This window comes from Paroedura picta, chromosome 11 (assembly GCF_049243985.1).
Source record: "Paroedura picta isolate Pp20150507F chromosome 11, Ppicta_v3.0, whole genome shotgun sequence".
Taxonomy (NCBI): domain Eukaryota; kingdom Metazoa; phylum Chordata; class Lepidosauria; order Squamata; family Gekkonidae; genus Paroedura; species Paroedura picta.
Window position 1 is genome coordinate 2,118,152 of NC_135379.1, and position 25,772 is coordinate 2,143,923.

Consider the following 25,772-nt stretch of genomic DNA (forward strand, 5'->3'; position numbering starts at 1 on the left):
CAGTTCTTGTCTTACTGTGCTGCATAGTCTTTGCAGTTCTTTTTAGATTTTATAATCTGCCGAGCCTCAAATATAAACAAACAAAACCCAATAAGTACATTAGAAACACATTTGATGGTCATTTTGGATAGATGAGTGCCTTTTATCTTTACAGGATACAACGTTTAGGGGCAGAACTACACCTGATCAGAGATCTGATGGATCCAACAGCCACAGGAGGGATGCAAGACTTCCTACTCACGGCCCTGGAGGTAAGGACAGGGGCAGAGGGGAAACTTCAGTCATCTCGCTGGATCTGACCAAGAGTACCCAAATAGAGCATGCAACAAGGATCAGCTTGGTGCTTCTTGTAAAGTCCCATAATAAAAACATCAGAAGAACCATGCTGGGTCAGACTAGGGAGAGTCCCTCCAGTCCAGCCTCCCTTCTCACCCAGGGGCCAGCCACAGGGCAGAGAGGCCAAGGCCTTCCCCTAATAAGAGACTCAGAAGAGCACTGCTGGGTCAGGCCAACGGTCATCTGATCCTGATTTGCAGCACTCTTGTGTGAAAGTTCAGCTTCTAAAGCTGAGCAGGGGGTTGGACTAGATGGCCTGTATGCCCCCCCCCCCAACTCTATGATTCTATAAAGGCCTAAGGGATCTTTCACAAATCTCAGTCTTGCAAAGTTTGAGTCTGGGGCACCTTGAAGGCCAACAAAGTTTTATTCAATGCATAAGCTTTCGTGTATATGCACACTTTGTCAGATACCACCTGAAAAGATGTGTTTGCACATGAAAGCTTACGCCTTGAACAAAACTTCAGCAGGGGATTAAATAGATCCATGGAGGTTACGTTTCTCAATATGGCGACCCACCTGAGGAGATCTGAGTTTTCCTTCACGGGTGGCCTTTCTTTTTCCTCCTCTTCTCCAGTCCTGCTATTCACTTATCCAGAAAGAAATCCAATACCACCAGAACTGGCAGGCATCGCAGGATTCTTGAACTTGGCCCACGAGTCATCCTCACCCCTTCGGACCAGCCACTGTGATGCAGCTCCCTTTTGGATGGACGGAAGGAGGAGGAACTCACAAAGCTGCTGTGTTGTATTGTTGTTTCCTATGGGAATTGGTGTTCTGGTGTTTAAGGCCAACATTTTTTTTTTGAGGGTCAGCCAAGGTCAGAGGGGATGTGGAAGGGGGTCTTCAGCATGACTCCGAATTCTGAGTCTTTACCAGGTGCAAAGAGGGCATACCCAGAGCTTGACCTGGGGTGGGGGGTGTTGATGCTGTGTTCTGTAGGGATTACCAGGAAATCTCTGAACGCCTCCCAAACCAGAAGTGTGTCTTTTCCCCTCTTGTTAGTCAAAGAAACTGCATTTGAGTCAACTTGGCCATCAGTTCCCGATGTTCTCTTGTTAAGTTCTGCTGAAGGAAGGTGGAAGGAAGGTGAAGGTCTTGCTGACAATATCAGTTTGTAGCATGCTGTCACTCGGTTGTGTGTCCAACCATGCCTATCCCCTAAATTCAGTTGACCTTCTGTTGCAATGTTTTAGTTGACGCTGGCACCCAATGGGTGAGCCTACTATCGCCCTTGGAGGGAAGAAACGACGTCGACTAGCAAGACAGCTGTTAACGGCTATGAGTTTTAAACACTGGGCTTCTCTGCATTTTCATCATGTGCGTCCCTACTGCAGGGGTGACCAAACCGTGGCTCTCCAGATGTCCTAGGACAACAATTACCATGTGCCCCTGCTAGTGCCATGCTGGCAGGGGCTCATGGTAACTGTAGTTCACAGACATCTGGAGTACCACAGTTTGGCCACCACTGCCCTATTGCTTCAAGGGGGGGGGGAAGATTTCTTTTCCTTGTGTGTTCTGCTCTCTCTAGTGGCCAAATTGATATTATATTGCTTTATCTCCAGCATACCTCCTTGCAGATTTGAAGGGCAGGGAGATATGCTGGATGTACAGCACTGTTATATTGAATTGCCCACTAACAAAATAAAGCAGTGGGGACACACGAGTAATGGGAATGATGATACACAATAGGCGTTCTTTCTACCAAGCACACTGGGGTGGGAGGACTGGGAAGTCAAAATGGCCTAGGAGTGTGCTGAGCCCCTGCAATTGCTGGTAGCACCACACAACCCACTTCACTCAAGGCTGGAGGGCGCAGGAGACTATCCAAACGGTCCCTGTAGCACAGCCAGCAGTCAGGAGGCTGGGCTCATTCCTGGCTACTTGCAGCAGCTGGGAGCTTTCCTGGGCAGTCGAAAGGTTCAGCCCTATGTCGTTTCACGTCCCTGTCGAGCTTTCCCCTTCGTACCTTTTGCCTTAAATATAAGGACGGACATAGTATTGATCTTCCTTGGATGGTGGCAGCCTGTGAATCCACAGCGTGGCGGAATCAGAAAGCATTACATAGCATGCCCCACTGGCTGTGTTTCGGGGAGAAGGATTTGGGCCCGTTCCTTCACGCGCTATCACCAATGTATGGCTAGATTCCAGGAGGCTGTATGGTCAGACACATTCTGAAACCTCTTGATCTGATCCTGAGATGGATTTGTGATGCTGGGCTCTGCCTTGTCATACTTTTGTCGATTTTGGAGCGCTCTGGGACTGTTTAGGTCCGGGTTCTTTGCATTGAACTGACTGACCTTCAGAGCTGCTTTTGAAAATTATGAACGGACCCGGAATTGTGTGTCAAAACATTCCTCTGAAATCTGATGGCGTGGGGGGAAAATTGTAAGGGAACTGAGAAACTTAATATCAACTGCTTGCCCGTGTTCTTATTGGGCAATGTTACAATGCACTGCCAAAAAGCTCGGCTTGGGACTCTGTCCAGGTGAGAGCCCGGTCTGTGGCCTCGTGGTTTCTGATGAACCTGGTTGTGAAAATGCTAATTTTATTCAAAAATGGGATCAAAGCTCAAAGATGTCATTTTTAAGTGTCTTTTTATAATGAGTGAAGACTGGGTGAGAATTCTGCATCACTGCCTCATTTGTAGCATTAAATGCACTGGGTAAAAATATTTAAATCCTGTATGTGAATAGTGAGATTGTTATAATGGACTTTTTATTATCGAAATAAATCTTGCTATGTTGTTTTGGAGGTTGACCAGAGGGCCCTTGGCTGCTCCTGTGATGTGGTCCACTGCTGAGTCAGATCCTGTAGACCAGGGATAGTCACTGTGGCCCTCCAGATGTCCATGAACTACAATTCCCACGAGCCCCTGCCAGCATTTGCAAGATCAGGGGAAGGCCTTGGCGACTCTGCCCTCTCCAGAGGAATTGGTCAGCCACTGTGTGAGATGGGAGGCTGGATTGGATGGACCCCTGGCCTGATCCAGCAAGGATCTTGTGAGGTTCTTTTGCTTTAATTTTATTTCTACTTCACCCATTGTAGAGAAGGATAAAGGCTTCCACTGGTCAATTTTTGTGAAGAGGAGGTAGCATTCCTTGACTCATCCCACCATGGCTGGGAAGGGAAAACAGCAAGACACGTTCCCTGTCAGCTTTAACATTATGGTGTAGCAGTTTTAGTATGAAATCCAAAGAGCTAATGATTTTAAGTAACCAGATGAAACCAATGATGTTTAAATAATTTTTTATGTGCAGTTTCAGAAAGGTCTTGGAGTCAACTTGGCAGAACAGTTGACACTTGGCTAAAAGTCAGCTAGGTACTTGAAGGACGCCCCCCTTCCCCCAAAACTAGGTGGTTTGAGTGGAAACTCTAAGAGGCTCTAGTGGAGGGTGAGTCCTATCCTGCAAGTCCCCAGTTAGAAGCCTCTGCTGACATCTAGAAGGGCAGCGCCCCACTCCCTAGACTCCTTCCTCACATACAAGACCACACATAATTGTGCTCAGTAACCAGAATAATGGGCAGGCCTATCTGAACCGCCCCGTCCCACCCCCAAAGACTTCACGCCTGCTGCAAAGTTAGCCTTCCGATCCACTTCATCTTCTCTTAGTTCCTTACCTTATATTCCAGAGAAACGCGCATTTCTCATAATACAGTCAAAGGCCTTCAGGGGTCTTTTTGGCCTTCGGTTAAAGACTCTCTCTTTGTAGGACTATGCTGAATGGAGAATCGCCACCCCCCAAAAGCAGGGTTTCCCATCTGCTATTCCATTGTTACATTCAGTTGTGTGGCCACACTATGGCAGTTTCCTGAATGTGTTTTGCTCCCTCTAGTGGTGACTTCCATCTTTCACCGGTGCTTCTCCGGCTTATCTACGAGAATAGGGAAGCACCTGTGAAACACGGAAGCCACCACTAGGAGGAGGGAGAAAATCACATGCAGAAAAGAAAAACAGCAGTTGACAAAATAACAGGTGTGGGAAAAAAGGGACACTTGCTGGCTCCTGTTGCTGTTTGGCCATCCTACTTTGTTCCAAGACTGAACAAGGGCAGAGAAGCAGTTCAGAAATGCATGGGTGAGAAGAAAGAGAAAGCCAAGGGAGCACGGAAGGTCAGCCTGTCCTCAGCGCAGAACTGCTTAGGCCGCCAAGATACAAGTCCAGAAAGGGGGGATTTGCTTCCCTGAAGTCCAGGTAGGTAATTGTGCTACAGGTTGAGGCACTGATATAAGCTCCTATCCTTCTATTTTTCCTTTCACACTGTGTTCCTAGGCATCTATTTAGGCAGTAACTGAAAATGTCCAAGTGGTTCAAGAAAGCCTCTAGGGTCCAGTATCTACAGGTGATAACTGGCACAGCTTTCCTGTAGGAAGGGGGGTGGGCACAAAAATTTCAGCAGCCACGGAGGATGGGGGAGAAGATGGATCAGCTTCCATTGTCCTGAGGACTTCAAAAAGTGAAGGGGGGGAGGGTCTACCAGACGTACTCCCTACGTGGAGAAATCCTATGAACAGCCGACTGTCGACCACCAGCTATCCTTTCCTCACGAGTCACCTGCCCCCCAAAGGGCCTTTCTTTTAGCAGATGGCCCGAGACTTCCTATTACAAAGCATAATCCCACCACTCATTAAATACGCACCCCTGTATTAAGCGTTAGGAGTGAAGAAGGGGACCCACAGTCCACCAAGTGCATGAAACAAGTCGTCTACTACCTCTAGAGGGTAATGGGGAAACTTCTATGAACAGGCAACTCTAGCCTCAGTTTCCTCTCACTTGCCCCAAAATGGAGAAGGCTTGATACAGAGAATCCATCCCACACATAGGTCCTTTGCAATGAACCAATAGATCACATCCCATGCCTACTTGGGGGGTGTCCCTTCCCAGTCAGGACCAGCTTCCCCACACGTTTAATTTCCTTGTCCTGCTGTGTCCGTGCTCCCCGCTTGCCCTGGAAATCCACTGTGCTTTAAGGCTTCTAAATGGGGAGGTCAACATAACCAGCATGCACCCAGGTTGCAAGAACAGCGATTCCTGCAACTGGTTGAGATAAAAAAGAGGGACTAGAGGAGGGCTGTATCGATCGCTGCCTTCAGGCGGTGGAGGAGAGCGTGAGGCGGCGGGGCCAGGGACTCGGGGTTCAGTTTCTTGAAATCCTCGTTGGCGTTCAAAGACGTCAACACCTTGGCAGTCCGTTTCAGGTCGAAGACGGCGTGGAGCATGCCCAGCCCGGAGATGGCGGCACGGTAGGAATGCTTCGAGGCGTCTTCCTCGGAATGGTGGTTCTCGAGGACGAAAATCCGGTTCTCTGCGATGACCTTCAGGAAATTGTAGAACTCCTTGTAGTCTATGCCGGTGTAGGACTTCATCAGCACCTGCGGAGAGGAGAGGAAAAGGTCAGAGGTCACGAGCATCAGTTCCTACACTGAATGGAATAGGGGCCATTCAATTCTAGGCTTCTTACAACTGAGAGCCAGCATGGTGTAGTGATGGAGAGAAACAGCCAATGGGTTTTCCATGCTTGCTTTCACGGATTATCCTGCGGAGCTACAAAGACTCACACGGCTACTGTGGCAGCAGCATTTGCAACCCTTAGCCCACTTGGTTGGAGCATCACAGTCCCTGCCTCTGACCAAGCATGCTCTGGATCACAACAAAACCTTTCTGGCGCCACGGATGCCACGAAGGGTTGCGATTCGGGCTGAGGGAGACCAGTGCGGTTCCCCCTCCGCAGACGGCCAGATGGCTGCTTTACCTGACACTGCAGGTGCCAGTCTTCCATGGTCTCTCTCCACTCTCGGATCTCCCGTTGGACGGCAGCGAGTTCGTCTTGGAGGAAGCTCCACATGGTGCCCACGTTGCATCCGTTCACCCAGTTGTGGTTGATGGAGATGGTATCCTCCTGCAAAAGCCAGCGGGAAGGCCAAATGTGCTTGTCTTACCCTAGCCAGGAGGAGGGAGGGAGGGAGGGCAGAAGAGACTGGTGGTCTCCTGCTGACTTATACAGGTGGATTCCCAGGGCTGGGCTAGATCCAGTGGCAGAAACATTTTCCTCTGGCACGGTGGCTGCAGCTTAAGACTCAACACTCTGGTGTATCTCATTACTCCACATCCAAACAATCACTCTCCTAGCATGAAATCAAAAATGGATAAAGTTGCTTCTAAAATATCAAAAAGTGAGCTTGCTGGCCACTTAGCCACCCAGGGGGCATACCCCCGTGCTCCTACTTATACACGAGGGTGTGTGTGATGTAACCACAAAGGCAGAATAGCCTACGGGGGGCCTCGGGGGAGGTGTGCAGTTAGTACATTCAATTTAGGTCCTCCTGCATCCTGGTTGGCTCAACTGGACACTTCCTGCTCCTTCGAGCACCCTTCCTCCCTGCTTGCCTTCAGCACAGATGGAATGAGTCAAGAGAACACTAAGTGCTGGGGAACAACAGGTCCTGCTCCAGATTAAGATTATCCAGTCCGAATTCTTTTACATGGAGGACGGCAGCTGAACTCAGGACCTTCTGCAACCAAACATGGGCTTTGCCAAAGAGCTATGATTCTTTCCCTTTCGCATCTTTGCACCCAAGTCCAAAGCTTCCTCCAGCATATCCATGCACTGGAGCAATACTCAAAGGACGATACGTGCTCGCGGAAACGCCTTACCAGATTGTAAACCTGATGGTGCCACCCGCTGGGGATGAAGACAATCTCTCCCGCTTCCTGAATGATCTCCACAGGAGCAGTGCTCTGGGCGTAGCGGGGGTAAGCATTGCTCTTCTTCAGCTCGGGTGCCGTGATGTCAAAGGGCAAGTGGCCATGGCGGTCTCGAAGGTTCTCCTCTTGCCCCGGGGGATAGATCAGCCATTTCTTTCTCCCACAGATATTGGCTGACCAGCTATAGGAGCGGAAGACGTCTGCATGAAAGGGAGTCCTGTGGGGGGAATCAGAAGATTGGGGAAAGGCTCTGGCATAGCATAATCAGAGGCTGGTTTATAAAAAGGGGCTGGGGGGGCACCCCCTTGTGTTCTCACAGAGGCCCTGCCCTGCATAGCCAAGGCAAGCCTGATTCCGTCAGGTCTCAGAAGCTAAGGAGGGCTGATCCTGGCTAGTATTGGGATGGGAGACCTCCAAGGATATGGGTGGCAGTTCCTCCAAGGAACACTAGGCAGAAGCAGGCCATGGCAGACCACTTCCAAACATCCCTTGCCTGATTTCCGGACAATCCTTGGATTTCCTGGCTACATGACACTTGCTGTATATATAACAAATAACTGACGAGTTAAATGACTAGCATTTAAGTGAGGGCAGTCAGTGCCAGGTCTGGCCTGCTACCTTCTTCCCCAGGCCTGTCCATTTGCAGTTATGGCCCACAGCCCCTCTCTTACTCTGGCACAAGGACTTGGTCCAGAGAAAACACACAGAAGCATCCCGCTGGCTTTACCATGAGCCCTTCGGTCCCATGTAGACAAAGCGATAGTCGTCCACTTTTATGGCGTCCCAGTATTCATTCAGCCAGTCAGAAGAGAAGTAGATTGGGATGGTGTAAACATCTTGTTCTGGGAAAGCCCTTGGAGAGAGTTTCAGGAAAGGAATAAGGAACATCTGAGTGGAGACCCGCTTATAATTTCGACTTCAGCAGGAAAGGGACTGACAGTTGGCACTTTGGTTCCAAATACATCATTTTGGGGGGGGGGGGTGATATGTGAAAACACAGAGGACCTTCAAGTCACCAACACATACAATAATCTAATATTTTTTGGGGGGGGAAACAGGTTATGAATACACCTGGGTTGGCTATGCAGGTCGAATCCAAACCAAATCTAAAATTTTTCTGTCTCCTCTTGCATGGTGGAAAAGGTCCTGCCGTCATCAATTTGCTACAGAATTAGCGAGTAATTTGAGTTGCGAAGTGTCCCGCTGACCTCTGTGGACCGGGCTTAAATTCTGCTGAAACAGATGGGTGGACGACCACATCAGGCACAGTTCTGTGAGTGTATTAAAATTAGAAAGTCCGTTTCTAGTGTCTTCAATTCACCCCCCCCCCCCCATTTATATAATGTAAAGGAAGGGCATGCCATACTGCTTTCAGCGTTGGGGTCCAGTGGTACCTTTAAGCATGGTCAAGTGCTTAAGGAGAGGCAGACTCTAATCTGGAGAACTGAGTTTGAGTCCCCACTCCTTCTCTGCATGCAGCCAGCTGGGTGACCTTGCGCTAGTCACAGTTCTCTTAGAACTATTCTCTCAGTTCTCACAGGGTGTCTCTTGTGGGGAGAGGAAGGGGAAAGTGTTTGTAAGTCACTTTGAGAGTTCTTTGGATAAAGAAAAGCAGGATATAAGAACCCGGCTCTTCTAAGACCAACAAAGTTTTATTCAAAGTATAAGCTTCTGTGTGCACACACACCTCTTCAGAAAAAAGAGGAGTAAAAGTAGTGGTTACCCACATGAAAGCTTATACCTTGAATAAAACTTGGTTGGTCTAAAACAGGGGTAGTCAAACTGCGGCCCTCCAGATGTCCATGGACTACAATTCCCAGGAGCCCTTGCCAGCAAACGCTGGCAGGGGCTCCTGGGAATTGTAGTCCATGGACATCTGGAGGGCCGCAGTTTGACTACCCCTGGTCTAAAAGGTGCCCTGGACTCCAACTCTGTTCTGCTGCTTCAGACCAACATGGCGACCCACCTGATCCTGTTTTCAAAGTATTAGTCCAATAAAAAAAAATGTCGAATTGATCTGAATACCATTTAAACAACCCTTGAAACACCCCCCCCGCCTAAATCAAATACTTTAGTTCAACATTTTGTTGCACTAAGTCGGATGGCTTTCTATATAGAGCATAGGAAATGTTTATTTTTTCAAGACTATGGACCCCCCTGACTATCAGCATCATGGAACCTGATGCCGAATGGGGAAATCGTAATACGGGAATCAGCCCCAGTCTTCTACAGCTTCGTTCGCTAACTTGCAGTTAATTCTGCATGGCAGGTTTGAGGACAGCACATTTATCGGTAAAAGGGCAGAGAATTTATTCATTTATGATGCTGCCGCCCAGGCACTCCTTGTGTACGGCACGCTTAGGCCTTGCTGGTACTAGGGCTTCAGGACCCATTTTCAGTACCATGGACGTCTCCAGCTCTTAAAAGCCATGGCTCGTGGCAGAGGGAAAAGACTGGAGCAGTTACAGGGCGGGTTTCAGTTGATTGCCAGGAGAAACCTCCTAGCCCTGAGAGCAGTCCAGCAAGGGAACCGATCACCGGGGGAGAGGGCCCTCGGACAGTCTGGAAGGTTTATGTTCTTTGCACTGAGTAGGGGCTCCCTGGGGTCATGCCACCCTGAACAGGCCTGATCTCCAAAGCTAAACCCTGAAGGTTATAACAGACGGCTTCTAAGACTCTAGGATTGATTTTAAAAAAAATCCTGCTTCACCTTGCCATGCTACAGAAACAGAGAGGAGCACAAGTCCTACCCACTATGTTTATTGCAATCATCCAGGAAATCCACAAGATCTCCGTGTTCTCCATTACCTAGTTTTGATGGTCTTCTCCACCCACATTTCTCTGTTCCAGAATCCCAAATGTCAGCCATAACGCAACGATGCAAACATAAATAAATGAAGATGAATACAAGATGTCAGAGAAGAAAAATGTCTTCTCTTATGGGTAACTCTTGCATAACCCAATGGCGTGCAAACGTGGGAGGAGAGGGGATGCATTCAGTATAGGAAGAAACCATTAATACCAGGCAAAGGTCTTGGACAAACTGCAAACCAAGCCAAAACCTATATGCAATTGGGATCCCTGACCATGCAGTTGCATCCTTAGGCGTGGCTACCATTCTACACAGCCAGCTACTAATTAAGAATGCTTCCGAAAGCTGGACCATTTCGGCAAGGGAATGTCGGGGGCGCAGTGCGGCGGCATTCCAAAACTTTGTGACAGCATGCTGAGGAGTTCTAAGGCTTACCTGTGCAGGTGCCAGTCCTTGAGGTAAAGGCACCCTCGGGGTGAGCGGTAATTTTTTTTAATGTGTTCTCTCCAATAGCTTATGTACTCCTTGAGTTTGAGGTGTTCCTTTGGGTTAGAATTGTACTCCTTGACATCACAGTTGGCAACGGGTACTACAGCCTCCCCTGAAACATAAACGCTTTGAGCCCATTGGGGAGAATAACTTGAGCCATATTGGGGTCATCGATAAAAGGAGCCCTGGGGACCTCCAATCTGTCAAGAGGGGCTGTCACCTCCAAGGCAGCGGTAAGCGATTGACTGCACAACAAGGCCAATGGAAGGAACTTCCTTCAACTGTTTCCTGGTCCAGGGAATGCTGGGAAACACAGACTGACTGGCAGAAGAAGCCTGGAGCACATGAAGCTGCCTTCTACTGAATCAGAACTTAGGTCAGTATCGTCTACACAGATTGGCAGCCATTCTCCGGGGTCTGCAGGCAGACGCCTTTCACAGCACCTGCGACCTCACTCTTTAAACCAGAGATGCCAGAGATTGAATCTGGGACCCTCTCCAAACAGACCAGAAAGATATTTGAACCAGACCTCTGTCCTGTGTCTTGACTGTGAAAAGTTATGATTACAGGATAGCACAGCCCTTAGCTTGCTTCCCTCATTCGTGTGTCTCCAAAGAAACAAATGCTCCAATAAGCCTTCCTTAAATTTAGAGATGTCTCTTTTATGCCTGCTTGTTATCAAAATGAAAAGGAGATAAGACAATCTGCAGCCTTTCATCAGAAGGCCTTTTTCCAGCATGGGGTCATGGTTAAGAGTGGCAGACTCTAATCTGGAGAGCCGGGCTTGAATTCCCCAGTCCTTCATAGGAAACTTGCTGGGGGCCCTTGGGCTCTTCCCTGTTCTCTCAGCCCCACCTGTCTCACGAAGTGCCTGTTGTGGGGAAAGAAAGGGAGTGTGACTGTAAGCTGCTTCACAGTATAGAAAAGCAGAGTTTAAAAACCTTTTAATCTTTTAAAAATCATTTGTCCCAGAAATGGAGCAACGGCTGGCTAAAAACCTGATGTAGGAATGAGGAAGCCACAGGTTTGAGTTTCACCTGGCCCAAAAGGAGTTTCAGAAGAGCCCTGCTGGGTCAGGCCAGGGAAGGTCCCTCCAGTCCAGCCTCCCGTCTCCCCCAGGGGCCAGCCAGTTCCTCTGCAGGGCCAACAAGGCACAGAGGCTTCTCTCATATGTTGCCTCCTGGCAGTGGGATTCAGAGGTTGACTGCCACTGAATGTGGAGGCCTACACAAGAGAAAGCTTCCAGATCATCCAGAATAAATCTGTCAATTACTGATTACAGGCCCACTACAATATTTTCATTCATTGATTTAGTCCTGACATGATGGCAGCTGGCATGTCTCAGCTACAAAAAAAAAAGGAAAAGCAAAGCCATCGATTGCTGATTGAGGTGGGTGACCACAAACGGCACTGTGTGTCAAAGCCGAAGTCACATCAAAACGCCACACTGTAATAGAAACCGACCAATACCATCGAGCAATTGCAATTTAAAGCCGACTTACCGAATGTCCGCAGCAGGTACTCAAAGTTTGGCTTCCCGTCCGGGGTCACCCACTTCCTCCGGCTGCCCCAGCCCTCTGTGAACTTAGCTGAGAAGACACAGGGATCGTTGGGGATCAAGTAATCCTTGAAAAAGTCTGCATACGTGAATGTTTCTGGCTTTTCGATGTAGTCAACATGGTCGTGAGGCTGAGAGCTTGCCCCCCGAGGGGGGCTGCTGTAATCGCGGAAAAACTTAGTGGCGCAGGCAAATGTGTCCCTGTCCATTCAGGCGACAAGAGTCTGACACCCAGCTTAACAGGTGGCAGTTGGGCGAGGCTACACCAGACTAAAAAGAAAGCCGGGCAGTTAGGCTGAAAAAACAGGTGGAGGCAAGGCAGAGGGTGTCACGTAAAAGAGTCCAGTTCCAAGTTTTGCTAGAAACTCTTCCCATTTGGCTTGTACTGTATATGGCTACTGATGCTGTTGGCAGCTTTTGGTTTTAAAGAATGCTAAATTTCCAGCGCTAAAGCACACACAACGGTACTATTTTGCTTCCATGCCTCTCTTTGGCATCTCGTAGAGAGCAGTAAGTGGGCAGAGCTTCAGGCAGATGTCTAGAAACAAAACAGTGATACGCTCATTTCAAAAATTGCCTCCCAAATTTGTCCATAATGATCCATTATTCTATGATTCTATCTCTGATCCACTGGATCAGAGCAGTGGCCATCTAGTCCAGCATCCTGTCTCACACAGTGGCAAACAACTTCCTTTGGCAGGCCAGAAAGAGGGCACAGAGGCCAAGGCCTTCCCCCTCAGAAGAAAATAAGAAGAGCCCTGCTGGATCAGGCCACAGTTTCATTTAGTCCAGCATCCTGTCTTACACAGCAGCCAACCAGTTCCTCTGGAGAGTCAACAACAGCCCTTGACCCTTGATGCTGCATCTTGGCACTGAGCTTCAGAGGTTTACTGCCCCTAGTCTGACCAAATCCTTCACCAAGGTGATTTTTACTCCTATGAATGTCAACGGCATTAGGCTACATTGCATAAGTTATGCATCCATGATGCAGCTCTCTGAAGGGGAAAAGGTATGAAAAATTAATGCACTATAGACACAGAGACGCTCTCACTGGCCAAAAGGGGGCAAAGGCTGGGTCAGCAACTTACCTCCCATCTTAAATGAGAAAGACCCAGATGAGTCTGACCCAGATCGTTCTCCCACCCCACGGCAGTTGCCTGTGCTACATATTTTAAAGACGGCAGCCCCAAACTATCAATCAAACGATGCTTTGTGCACTATTAGCAGACATCTTATGAAGTCTAGCGTTGTGGAAAACAGCAGAACAACTTCAGAGAGTATGCCGAAACAACTAGCCCCACCTGAATGTTAATTCCACCCCGCTACACACAGCCTTTTGTTAGTAAGCCGACACCGTTACAGGCTGAGTTTGCTCAGAATTCTTCCATTTGGGACCCAACGAATAGCTGGAAGTCTCTTACTTAAATGTTTGTATTAAACCTGGCAGCAACATTTCCCCTGTTGGAGCTATTATTTACATCCCACACTCCGAGCTAATCTTTAGCTCTCAAGGCACCTTGCAGTGAAAATACTTCAAAACACAACTAAACAGAGAAAAGGTTAAAGAGCTATACTAACAGCAGCTAGAGGAGATACATGGTCTTTAAAAATATTTTAAACCAGAGTGCTTGGGGACAAGGCCAAGACCACAATCCAAATTGCGGGGGCAGGTTGAGGAATACACCAGGCTCTCCCACCAAGGGTGTTACTGGGTGATCTCAGTCAAGCCTCTGCCTCTCTAAGGACCCCCCCCCCATCATCTGAAAAAGTGAACTTTGATTCATGGAAGTTCCTCCCCTGCCAAAATGTTATTAGTCTTTACAGTGCCAGTGGATTCTGGCTCAGAATCGACAGCTACCAAATGGTCTGGGACCAGCATACTTACGGGACTACATTTTTTGCTTATTTTCCCCAGAGAATGTTAAGATCCTCAGACCAAAATCTGTTCAGGATCCCTGGCCAAAAGGAGGTGAAACTGGCGTTAACCAGGGCCAGGGCCTTTTCAACCTGGCGGAGCATCCTCCAAAGGAGAGCAGGGACCTTAACCAGTGATTCAGGTCCCGCTTACACTTACTGTATATAATAAGCAGGTATAATACATTCCCGTGCATGACTAAATTTGTCAGAATAACTCCAACTGGGCTTGGGCTGGACGCAACCAGTGCATTACACTCCCCCCCCCCTCCCCAAGTGTCTCTTCTTGGCAGCTTTTGCCAAAATAAAATGCCAGCTATCTTCAAAAACAAAACCACCCCAAAAGTCCAGACAGAGCCTTCCTCCTGCCCCCCCCAGCCCCCTCCCACTCCCCACTTTGCAGGGGGGGTCTGTTTGAGGAGGGTTGGGGGCTCACTGGGGCATCTGGCCAAGGCCCTTGCTGGCCCCTGGCAGGCAGGGACACCCCATTGAAAAAGCGCCTTCTTCAGGGTCTGTTTGTCTCTCCCCTTTTTTTGGTCCCCCCCCGGGTCTCCCCCCTCCCCTTCATATTAAATAACCACCCGACCCCCCCCCGCCCAATTCTGCCCCACTGGAATTACCCCCCCCCTTTTCTTTTTGGCCCTGCCCTCCACAGTCGCCCATACGAGCACCCTTTCCCTGTCCTGAGCACCCACCTCCCACCCAATTACCACAGGACCCCCCTCCCCCCCACCCCGCAGGCAACTGCGCATGCGCACACTCACCTCGGCCTCCCCATCCAAGGCCGGCTCGCTTTCCCCGCAGCGGCTCAATCTCTCCGAGGGCGCGTCTCACTGTCCACGCATGCGCTGTCGACTTGCCCGGCGCGAGCCAGTGAATGAGCGAGCGCGCGTTCGCCTAGGGGCGGTTGGGACGGCGGAGAGGGAGGAGGGGGAAAGAGCCAATGGGGGAGCGCTCCGGAGCGGCGCAGGCGCAGTGGGAGGCAGGACTCGCGCAGGCGCGGTAGGAGCGGCGGGTTGGATGGTAATTTTTTTCCGCGTCCCCTCAGCCCTTTTCCCCGCCTTTTTCCTCTTCCTCCTCAGACGGCCCCTCTCCCGCCCCCCCGGGTGCCCTCCCTGCCTCTTCTTCCGTGGACGGGTGGGCTGCCAACCTCCAGCTGGGGCCTGGAGGCCCTCACAAACTTACATTGATCAGCTCCCCCCGGAAGTGGCGGCTACTCTATGGTATACCACTCTATGGTATACCATAGAGTGTAGGGGAAGGCGCTTCCTAGATTTCCCGAGATACCCAGGAATTTCTCAGGCTGGAGTTGGGAGTGTAAGAGGTACTTAAGCCATTTGTGGTCATTGGCATCCCAAAATCTCACTTCTCCCCTCCTGGGCATGCCTGCAGTGGGGCTCTTCTGTTCTCAGTCTGTGCTATGAGGGAGGCTGCAGGGCCCATCCCACCTTGGCTGGGCTGAGTCAGGATCTTTGGGGCTGCTGGGACTTCCTCCCCCTCCCTTGCTGGGGGCCAGAGCAACATCCAGTCCCTTGAAGGAGTACCAGCTGCCCTCGCCCCTTCTAATTCCCAACCTAAGGTAAGGAAAACGAGTTGAAGGGGATTGCTGTAAAATTATAATTTTCTCCCCCCCACACACACGCTTTGTTGAATGGCCTACCTGAAGGTGTCAGGAAGTTTCCCTTGCTTCTGATATTTTGCAAACTGTAAAACAGGCTGGCTTAGGAGGGCTTTTCTCTAACAAGCTATATCCAAATATGGTTCAGGGAGGTGTTAGTAAAAAAGAAATGGAACTTTTAACTGTACAAGTGTATTTATTACTTGTTTGTTGCATGTATTGCCTGCCTTTTGCTGCTTTGTTTTTATACTTACTATCATTTTCTTGATTGTTTAACATATATATATATTTAATACTTGTGTTTTGGAAAACTTGCTTATTAGGGGTTGTGATTTACTGATTGCATTGATTGACGCAGAGGGTCCCCAACATGTTGAGAAGTTAGGTGGACTTATTCACAGATTTTGTCCAGCAGGGTTTCTGATTAGCTGTGCAGATTAAAAGGTATTCTATTAAACAGCACTTCTGCCTGAAATGTTGAGGAGTTACTATGAGAGTTACATATAACCTTGCTCCCTAATGTGATGTGGTAGGCTTCTCCACCTTTGGTAGCTGTTTTGAGATTATGCCCACCAACCCGTGTCAGAATTCCCAAGTTGTCCAGAGATTCCAAAAGGTTGGGGACCTTAGACTGTGGACTCTGCCTTGATTCTCACTGAGAAAGATGGCCTGAAAATGATGGAGTAATACTTTTTCAGTTCCCTGCCTCCCCTACTCAAAGCTTACTCGTAGACTCTATTGTTGTAGCTTTGAATGGTCACGTGTGCTTATCTTGTATGTACTTGAGTGTTGCAGACGTGTGGATGGTTTCTGAAATTCTTTTGTAATAAAACAACTACTTTGAGGTCCCTTATTGAATGCCGTGGGAAGTTACGTATGTATGCTTAGCCACCTTAAGCCTGGGGGGTGGGGGGGAAGGAATTAAAAATTTTAAATAAAGGTGTTCTAGAATAAACCATTTTATCCATTTGAATGCAGCACATGAAGGTGGTCCCCACCCCTGTTCTAGTTGGCCCCCTCAGAGGAAAGGAGATATGACCTAACTCATGCCACACAGTTCTACAAAAAGCTAGTGCTGGGCAGTATATAAAAATAAATAAATAAAATCTGTCTAAGGAGCGTATCTGGTACACAGGAATAGATCACATATAGCCATATGTTTTCCAAGACTGTTTGCACCTGTTTTCTAAGGCTAAAAAGGCAACTACTTTGCTCTCTTTTTTTTACCATTGAGTTTTTGCCAAAATCTCAGCTATTATCTCTTGTGTATCTTTATTATATATTATTTATTATATCTTCACTCTAGCCAGCCCTTCTTGGCAATTAAACACTTCCCCCTATGTTTTCTCCACCTGTATGTAATGGTTGAGGATATTCTGTTTCACTGTATCTGACAAAGTGCATGCACACACACAAGTTTATACCTTGAATAAGACTACTGGTCTTAAAGGTGCCTCTGGACTCAAGCTTTGGGTTGCTGCCTGAGACCAACAGGGCTGTACTCCTGAATTGATCCTTCATGTAGTGGTTAAGCCTGAGAGGTGAGGAGGATCCCAACCCATTAACTGCTGTGAGGTAGAACGCTGCTAAACACAGCAAACCTTAAACTAGAGGCTTAGCACATGTGCTGTGGTGTGAGCTTTCTTGAGCAAGTACTGTGATGCATGCGATGAGGTAGGGTTGATGCACCCGATGACTGTCTCACTTGTGAAAGGTCATACAAAAACAAGAGAGAGAGACCAGATCATGGGGCAGAAGAAGGAAATTTTCCAGGAAGTGTTGTGGACTGTCCATTTATGACATTTCCTGATACATTTTGAGTCGAGGGTCTTCTGAGGAAGATTTGGGATGAAGAGCGGCAGCTCAGTGAAGAGCTGCCATGCATTCCCAGGTTCCCAGGTTCGATCCCTGGTGTCGCCAGTGAAAAAAATCCAGTTCTAGGTGATGTGAAAGGCTTCTACCTGAGACGCTGGAGAACCATCAGCATAGACAGGACTGTCTTTGACAGATCAGTGGTCTGACACATGTTTGTTTTAGCAAAATAAGTTTGCTTTTTGGTTTTTTACTCTTGTCATAGACAAAGCAGAAAAAAGGGCTTTGTCAGAGGGATATCACAACTGCCTCTATCCTCCCCATTGTCCCTCCTGCTACAAGCCCCTTTTCTCTGCTCTGAGTGGGTCATTGGACTCCTTTGGACTGTAATTGTATGTAAAAAGACACTAGAGATGAGACCATTTTGAGATATGATTGCTGGAGGGACCTGGCTGCTTTTCTGGATACAGCTGAGAGTCCCGCAGGAGGAAAACATAGATGGCTCTAATGGACTGTAGACAGCAGGCCTTCCCCTCGTGTGTCCTGGGGCACAAGCAAGCAGAAGGAAGGGCTCAGCTGTAGCTCCTCCTTGGAAGGTGATGGAGCTAGCATGGCACCATGGTCCCCTTTCCAAGTGGTTTTTGAAAGTGGATGCAGGGCCAGGTGGGGCTCTTGTCTAGCAAGCCTTCTGATCTGCCTTTGGATATTTGATTGGCTGCCCAGATTGTTTTGAAGATGCTGTTATGGAAGCAGCTGTGGCCGTGGCTGCTTCACGGTGTGACGAAAAGTGAACAGTGGCGGGCCTTTGGTGGCCATTCCCACCATGCTGGAGCAGAATCCCATATGTGTCCGCTGGCTGAGAAATGTTGGGGTGGGGGGCAGGCTAAAGAACGTGCTGTCACCTGGGAAGTCACCAGTTCAGATTCCAGCCAACCATTCGTTAGGTAGCATTAGGCGTCTCAGCCACAGTCCTCGTGGCTGTAATCCTGGGCTAATAGTGCTGGGCCTTCCAGGCCAGACTCTCAGTAAGGACTTCTGTGAAGAAGGTTGATTGCTGAAGTGCTGCACAGATGTGATGGTGGCGGTCACCCTCTCTGTGTCATGCGTGGGGATGGCTTAGTTGCATCTTCTTTGGCAGACCAACTGCGCTGACCTGGATAGTCCAGGTGAGGCTGATCCTCTCAGATCCCTGAAGCTAAGCAGGGTAGCATTGGGATAGTATTTAATGGGGAGACCTCCATCAATTTGGGTGGTCATTCCTCCAAGGAACTCTAAGGGTCATCACGCAGAGGCAGGCAATAGCAAGCCACCCCTGAGCGTCCCTTGCCTGGCCGCCAGACGGTACTCGGAACTCCCGGCTACCATACACACAATCAATCAATAAACAAACAAACAAACATACAAAGTGAGGGTTTGTGGGATTAGATTTCATAATATATTGAAGGTACTGTGGCAGTAAGCCAAATGTTTGCGGTGCTAGGGTATTAGCACGTTGTTTGTATACAGTAATGGCAGATGACTAATCCAATGCTAAACGTGTAGCTCACAGGTGAATCATGCAGTCCACAAGTACTTAAGGCTTTGCATTTTCCCATAACTTCTAGTTTCACCGAGTTGCAGATTAGCAAGTATCTTCCTCGCAAAAAAAATTTTTTCCATTTTATTTTTGGATTTATCTTTTGGTGTTGTTCCGGACGCTCTGGATTCCTCCTCCCCTTTGGGTTCCCAGTGTATCAGCACATTTAGGAATTATTGGAGCGGTTTCTGTGTTGCTCTGAAACCACGAGGCGTTGGTTGGAGTCTGTCAAACTTAAGCGATGACAAATGTCAGGCTGTCTGAAGATCCTGAATCCACAAGCGGAGAAGGTAAACGGGGCAGCTTCATTTCAATAAATCATGCAGAAGGGCTGGAGTGGGTAAAAAAAATCATAACAATATACAGTCCTGCTTTTTTCCCTAGGGCAGGGGTAGTCAACCTGTGGTCCTCCAGATGTTCATGGACTACAATTCCCATGCTGGCATTTGCTGGCAGGGGCTCATGGGAATTGTAGTCCATGAACATCTGGAGGACCACAGGTTGACTACCCCTGCCCTAGGGGGTAGAATGGCTGTGTGTGTTCATGAGCAGAGCAGGCTTGATTTACATAAGAGTATACCTTGCTTGATTCCTCTCTGCCTGAGCGCAGGCTGCAGAAGCCATGATCTCATTCTATTGAAAACCACTGTGTGTGAGATTTATGGAAATTCTAACTCTAATGGCACATTTCTACCTGTGAACTGGCTTCCTTTTCTTGTCATCTAGTGAGGGACATGCATATATTAACCAGTCCTTTGTTCAGATGCAGCCGCTATACTGGACAAGTTGTCAGTGTAGAGATTTGAAATGCCCCCCACAAAACAAAATAGCCAGGAATAATTGGGAGGGGGAGATTGGTAAAAAAAAAAAACCCTTTCCCCTCATTCTGTTTTTTTTTTCCATTGGGAAAATAGAAATGTTGGTGCTCTTTGGCACACTCATCAAATATTTGTCTCAGAATGAGAGTAATGTTTTTTAAAGTTGGTATTCCTAGGTTGTACTATTTGTAATACAAATATTTTTATTCAAAACACTCTTCAGCATTAGATAATGATTCTTGAGAATTCTTTAGTCATATACAGCAGTTCTCTCTCTTCCAAGTCCTGAGTGGGTTCAGAATTTTTCTTGTGGAAAACCAAGGCATCATTTCCTTCTAAATTCCATAAATACGATAAATAATACAATTGCATGTCTTATATTTGACAGGCCACCTTCTGTCATGGTTCAAGAAAGCTTGCAAGAATAGTTAAAACATTTTGTCTTAAAAATAAAATAACCTCATTTCCCCCCTCTCTACACCCTTAACATATCCCCCTCCCCAACCGCTCCTATATAATGTGAGAGTATGCTGTACTTTCTGCCCCCAAAGGCACAGACTGGGCAGCCGACACGCAACATGTCACATTTCAACGGCGGGATAGTTGTATTTGAAAGCCCTCTGGGTGCTGCTCTCTGTTCCATTATGTGATGATGTCCCATTGCCACCCTTCACTCACATTGTAATATGGAAACGTCACAGAATGGTCCTTGAAAAGCTAGGATGCTGTCAGGCTCGAGAGGCATTCGGTTACCGTGCGAAAGGAATGAACATTGCAAGAGTGGGATAAACAGTCCCACCAACAAACGTGGCTTCTTTAATGTGTCTGGCAGTTAGTGTGGGATGTAGAGGTGAACCTGCAGTAGATAATTGGTCAGTGTTGCACCTGTTGGGGCTTCCTTGCCGATCCCCCCCCCCCTCCATGTGAAGCAGGCATGTGGTAGGAAACTCTGTGTTTGCTTTGTAGGAATTTGTTCTAGCCTGAGGGATGTTTTATTACGCTCTGGAGAGGCTGATGGCTGAAGGTACAAGGAACATGTCCTTAGACAGAAGCAGGAAGGTTGACTCCTTAGACCTGGATATAAAGTCTGGTTTCAGATTCCTGTATGGCCATCTTTGCTGCAATCCTGTATCAGTTTAGCTTTTAGGAACTCTCCTTGGCTTCCAAAACGCCAGATCCATTAAAAGCAGAGGTATTGTACAGGGATTCACAAATGCACTCTCCAAGTTGCAAAGAATGGCTGTATCTTTTGATCTGGTAATGCAGGTGCAAAGGGCAGCCAGGCTGTGCTTTGGAAATTTGGGGAAAGCAGCAGGACCGTTGCTGCCTTGAGCGGGTTTTGAAGCTTGGCATGACCTCCGAGACAAGATAAAATTATACTTGCGGTGGGGACAGTTGACCAAGAGAACTGTGTTCCCCCTCTTCCAAAGTACTACAACTCCAGAGCTGATGAGCAGTTGATTGAAGATGGGCACTATGAATATTTCTTTACACAGCAAGGGATTAAAATCCGTTCCCAGAGGATTTTGTGAGGGCCACAGGCATAGAAAGCTTTAAAAGGAGATTAGATAGATGAATGGGGGGCAGGTCGATCAATGGCCACCAGCCATGGTGATTAAAGGAACCTCCATGTTAAGTGGCACTCAGCCTCTGAATTCTGGTGCCAGGAAGCAACATCAAGGGAAAGTCTTGGTCTCTGTGCCCCATCAAAGCAGGGATTCCAAGCCAGCGTCTCTCCGCAGTCAAAAGGTTGAGAAAAGCTTCTTCACAGTAACTGGTCAGCCGCTGGACTAGGCGATCCACTGCTCTGATCCAGGAGGGCTGCTCTTATGTTCTTCAGACAGGCTTGCATTTTCAAAGGCTGATACAAAATTTTCGTTCTTCAAAAATCAAGCACAGTCCTGCCACTGGGGAAATCAGAACTGTACCCTCACAGGTTGCACCTTGGACACTGGTGTTGAAATGTGTGAAGGCAGAATCCTGACTATTGAGAGACATCAAGCAAAGTAAATTTGGGCTGTGTTTGGCAGATGGTTCTTTATTTGTAGGAATTAGTGAGGCTCTGTTTTCTCTCTCCCTGCCCCAGGGGTAGTAAACCACTTGTGCCTCTTGTACCTTCATTGGCCAGAGGGTTCTGCAGGGACGATGACTAACCCATGTGTATTTATGTTTCACAGAATCACTAGAAGCCAATGTGGTGGTTTAGTAGTGGCTAGAACACGGATAGTCAAACTGCGGCCCTCCAGATGTCCATGGACGACAATTCCCATGAGCCCCTGCCAGCTCATGGGAATTGTAGTCCATGGATATCTGGAGGACCGCAGTTTGACTGGCTAGGATGTCAAACTAGGAGCTTGGAGGTCCAGGTTACAATCCTGAATCTATCAGGGAAGCTCATTGGGCGACCTTGGACCAGTCACGCGCTCTCAGCCAAACTGGACTCACAGGGTTAATGTTGGGAGGATCAAACAGATGAGGAGGGTGGAGAATGGTTGTTTTTCTTCAGTTTGGGTCTAGTGGGCCTGAGAAAGCATCCTGGGTTCAAATACTGGTATGGGATTCCGATGTGGGTTTTTTTGTGGAAATGCTGCTGCCCCACTGATACATTCCCCTGGCCAAGCAGCTCCAGCCCTGCCCCGTGCTGCTCCAAACAAAGCGCCACTAGCAGTCTAAATCAGAAAGGCGCAAACAGGAGAGCGAGGCCAGTGGGGGGCGACTCCCGCAGAGAATCACATACCTGTATCAAGAGCAAAGTTAACCCGGCCCCATTTAAAACCTTGTCCGTCCAAGCCCACATTTTGAGTTTTTATCAGAAGTGGTGTGATGAGCCAAAGAAATGCGGGGGAAGCCTGGTAAGTCACCAAGGTTTCCGCTCCATCAAATGACTTTAAAAGTGTAACACAAGGAGGTAATTGTTTCTCATAATTGCACCCATAATACTCCTTGGCATGGAAATTGCAGGGTGTATTAATTTAATTTGGGGCTGTATCAAACTTAAATGGCCTTCTAGGTCTGCCGCGGGCACAGCATGTAAATCCCCGTAGCATTTAGCCCTCCATCAAAGAGCGTGTAAGGGGCTAGCGTTCGCGGCATAATTATTCTGTGCCCAGTCTTAGCCTTGCGATGGTTTTGCGAGCCTGTGAAATGGGAAATTGTGATCTAATTGGGGATTTAAAACAGTGACTGCAAGGCCAGCCTTACTGAGCACAGCTTATGTGAATCTCTGCAGGAGAAGGAATGATGGAGACTTTAAGTTTTTAATCTATTTGTCTTTGTTGACGTAAATGTCACCCTCGTCACCCTTGTAGGGGAGAGAAAAATCTTACTGTATTGCAGCCATCAGATGGGTCCCAGATCTTTTGGCTACAGCCCCATTACTCTTCCTACCTGTAAAGTGAAGTCCTGCAGGGCAAAACTTTGCAGCTCCAGTACTGGATATAGCTGTTGTGTTGCTCACAATGATCAAAGCATTTATTTATCTAGAAAGTCTGCATGACACTTCTCTTCTTACATTTAATATAAGAAACAGTATAGTTTTGTATCTAAGTCATGCATGGTTATATTCTATGTTAAAGCAGCAAGTATATGTTCAGAAGAAAGGTAAATATTGCATATATTTCAGTTTTCTCTAACGTTTCTGGATTCTCAGGGACGGGGCTGGGTGGGTTGTCCATTTCCCATAGCTTCAGACCATCCGGAAATTGTACCTCACTGCCATTGCCACTTCTTGAAGTATCTTACCCTTGTCTTCTTTGTTTGGATTGACGTGCTGTGATTTGTCACTTTTTATTTCCTCCAAAGAGTTCCAGGAAACATGTGTGGTTTGTCTGTCTGACTGTTGCTACATGCCTGTGAGGTAGATTATGCTGAAAGAGAATAGCAGCTGCCAGGTCACTCAATGGGTTTCATGATGGCCCACGATTGGCCCCCAGTACGACCAGTTCCTGGCCCCTGAATGACATGTTAAGGGAGAAGGGAATGCCTGCTTGGAGACCTTGGAGAGCAAATGGCAGTCAGTCAGTTCAGTTCTGAGTTAAATGCACCACTGCTTTGACTTTGAGTCTGAACCTTCTTACCCCCAAAAACTTTCTGTAGTTAGTTAGCCTGTGATTAGGTGCCTACGGGGATCACCCAAGAAACGGGATGTTCTAGTGGTGGAAAACCTGAGCTTGGGGAAGTTCGAATTTCAGCCAGGTTACCGTCCACAGGTCTCCAAGCTCCCTTGATAAAGGGGCTAGAACAGTTTCACAGCAAAGGTTTGGAGGACCAAGAAGATAGCTGAGCTTGTGGGAAATGGTTAATAATCATCCACAGTATAATTGGTCTGTTTGCTTCTTGTCTTGAAGGTGGCTGTTCACGCGGCCTGATGAATGAGGACATCCGTATCCACACATGGCCCTGTTCGTATTACGTCACCTCCGAGAAACGGTGGATTCCTGGCAAACTCTCCCTGACCCCCGTTTCGGTCAGGTTTACGGCCGATAAGTCTGGAGAGCTCCTGGTCAGCTTCCATCTTTCCAGCATCAGCGAGATCAAGAAGGAGTCTTCCAACTTCATCTTTAGCTCCCTCACCATTTTGGAGAGGAGCGCCAAGCATTGGTTCAGTTCCCTCCAGCCCAACCGCAATGTCGTCTTCAATATCCTGGAGCACTTTTGGAGGGAGCAGCTCCTCTCCTCCGAGGGGGCAGCAGCTCAGGCCCCCCCTTCCCAGACCCCCAAAGGGAAGGAGCTGACCGGCTTGCTGACGGGGTCTCAGAAACGCCTGGAGGACACGGCCAAAGTGCTGGAGCACCAAGGAGAACAGTTCGATCACATGATGAAGGGACTGAACAAGATCGAATCCGAGATGGATGTAGCAGATAGGTACGGTGATACGAGGGAACTGCAGCTCACACTGATTGTAAGTGGACAGCGGGGTGGAAGTCTGCCAGGCAATAGCCTGCGAACTCCGGTCCTCTTCACTCACGACACCGTATGCTGGCAGGGGCTCATGGGAATTGTAGTCTGTGGACATCTGGAGGAGTTTGACCACCTGTGGTTTAAGTCAGTGGTCCCCAACCCGCAGGCTGCGGCTCGGTGCCGGGCCGTAAAGGCCTTGGTGCTGGGCCGCGGCTCCCTCTCCCCGCTCCCCCACCCGCAGTAAAAAATTTCCCAGGCCGCAAACTTGCGGCCCGGGAAACTTCTTACTGCGGGGGGGGGGGAGAGGGAATCAGGGCCGTGCCCGCGCATTGCGCATGCGCTATTTCAGCCGCACATGGTGCATGTGTGCATGCGCGGCCCGGCCACGCATGCACAATGCACAGGTGCATGCGCACATGCGCGGCACGCACCGGCGGGCAGTTGCCCTGCCGGTCCCCAGCCTCAAAAAGGTTGGGGACCACTGGTTTAAGTCATGGCAGCCTCTGCCTCAGCAGTCATGTAGGCCAGGGGTAGTCAACCTGTGGTCTTCCAGAGGTTCATGGACTACAATTCCCATGCTGGCATTTGCTGGCAGGGCCTCATGGGAATTGTAGTCCATGAACCTCTGGAGGACCACCGGTTGACTACCCCTGATGTAGGCTTCAAGGCTGCAGAATGCAGCTCGGGTGAAGGAGAAAAGAGGGGAAAGAGGTCAATGTTGTCGGAGCTCGGAAGCGAAGGAGAGCCCGTGTGTTGTAGTGGTTGGAGTATCAGACTAGGGACTGGGAGACCGGGGTTCCAATGGGAGCTGGCTGGGTGCCTGGGGTCCATTCAGGCACTCTCAGCCTAGCCTACCTCCCAGACCTGTGGTGGGGATAAAGGAGAGAATGGCGTAAGCCACTTCAGTTTTACTAAGATTTAGTAATAGCCCATAAACCACACGTCTATCGATTTGCGAAATTTAAAAAAGGACAGTAAAACAGAAGTTTGCTGAGTCAACAACACCATTTTGGCATAAACTGCTCAAAAGCAATCTCGGGCTTACATTATCAAGGAAGGATAAATATTTCAAAATCCCATTTTCTCTTTCTGCTTCCATGTTTCGGACAGTAAAAGCAAACACAGCATAATGAACCAAGCGCAGGTTCCGAGTGGATTGTGCACCTGTCAGCTGCACACCATCTAGGCAGGGCTGTCAGGCTTCCTCTCCTGGCCCTCTGAGATGAGCAAAAGG

General features: G+C 48.5%; 3 protein-coding genes across 24 annotated transcripts in view; 2 read left to right on the forward strand and 1 right to left on the reverse strand.

The window, feature by feature from the left end:
• The window catches only part of ALS2CL (ALS2 C-terminal like), a 45,596-nt gene extending 42,500 nt beyond the window's left edge, over positions 1–3,096 (forward strand). For all 17 annotated transcript variants that reach the window (XM_077303330.1, XM_077303329.1, XM_077303335.1 and 14 more), the window contains exons 25-26: positions 155–251; positions 914–3,096. In XM_077303330.1, the coding sequence (XP_077159445.1) occupies positions 155–251; positions 914–982 (166 nt within the window). In that variant the 3' untranslated portion in view covers positions 983–3,096. The remainder of the gene's footprint in view (positions 1–154; positions 252–913) is intronic.
• Positions 3,097–3,568: 472 nt separating this feature from the next.
• JMJD4 (jumonji domain containing 4) lies at positions 3,569–14,731 on the reverse strand. 4 transcript variants are annotated; one of them, XM_077304063.1, is made up of 7 exons: positions 14,580–14,731; positions 11,846–12,439; positions 10,290–10,455; positions 7,770–7,895; positions 6,992–7,259; positions 6,090–6,236; positions 3,569–5,709 (listed from the first exon to the last, which is right to left on the reverse strand). In XM_077304063.1, exons 2-7 carry the CDS (start codon positions 12,108–12,110, stop codon positions 5,398–5,400), a joined length of 1,284 nt encoding a protein of 427 aa, XP_077160178.1. In that variant the 5' UTR covers positions 12,111–12,439; positions 14,580–14,731; the 3' UTR covers positions 3,569–5,397. The 4 variants fall into 4 exon arrangements, with proteins under 4 accessions (XP_077160178.1, XP_077160180.1, XP_077160181.1 ...); XM_077304065.1 differs by lacking the exon at positions 14,580–14,731 and adding an exon at positions 13,976–14,088; XM_077304066.1 differs by lacking the exon at positions 14,580–14,731 and adding an exon at positions 13,203–13,914.
• Positions 14,732–14,804: 73 nt separating this feature from the next.
• SNAP47 (synaptosome associated protein 47) overlaps positions 14,805–25,772 on the forward strand; it is a 33,159-nt gene continuing 22,191 nt past the window's right edge. Inside the window, exons 1-3 of one of the 3 annotated variants that reach the window (XM_077304067.1) lie at positions 17,142–17,448; positions 18,975–19,111; positions 23,986–24,502. In XM_077304067.1, coding sequence (XP_077160182.1) covers positions 19,063–19,111; positions 23,986–24,502 — 566 coding nt within the window. In that variant the 5' untranslated portion in view covers positions 17,142–17,448; positions 18,975–19,062. The other 2 variants (XM_077304070.1, XM_077304069.1) reach the window with 2 other exon arrangements.

What these genes read in the sequence shown, in the direction of transcription:
- JMJD4 (XM_077304063.1), bottom strand. Translation starts at nt 12,110, where the DNA reads ATGGACAGGGACACATTTGCCTGCGCCACTAAGTTTTTCCGCGATTAC. An exon ending in GTACCTGCTGCGGACATTCG is followed by an intron (nt 10,456 to 11,845) that starts GTAAGTCGGCTT and finishes TTTATGTTTCAG; the next exon opens with GGGAGGCTGTAGTACCCGTT. An exon ending in ATGGGACCGAAGGGCTCATG is followed by an intron (nt 7,260 to 7,769) that starts GTAAAGCCAGCG and finishes TTCCCCCCACAG; the next exon opens with GACTCCCTTTCATGCAGACG.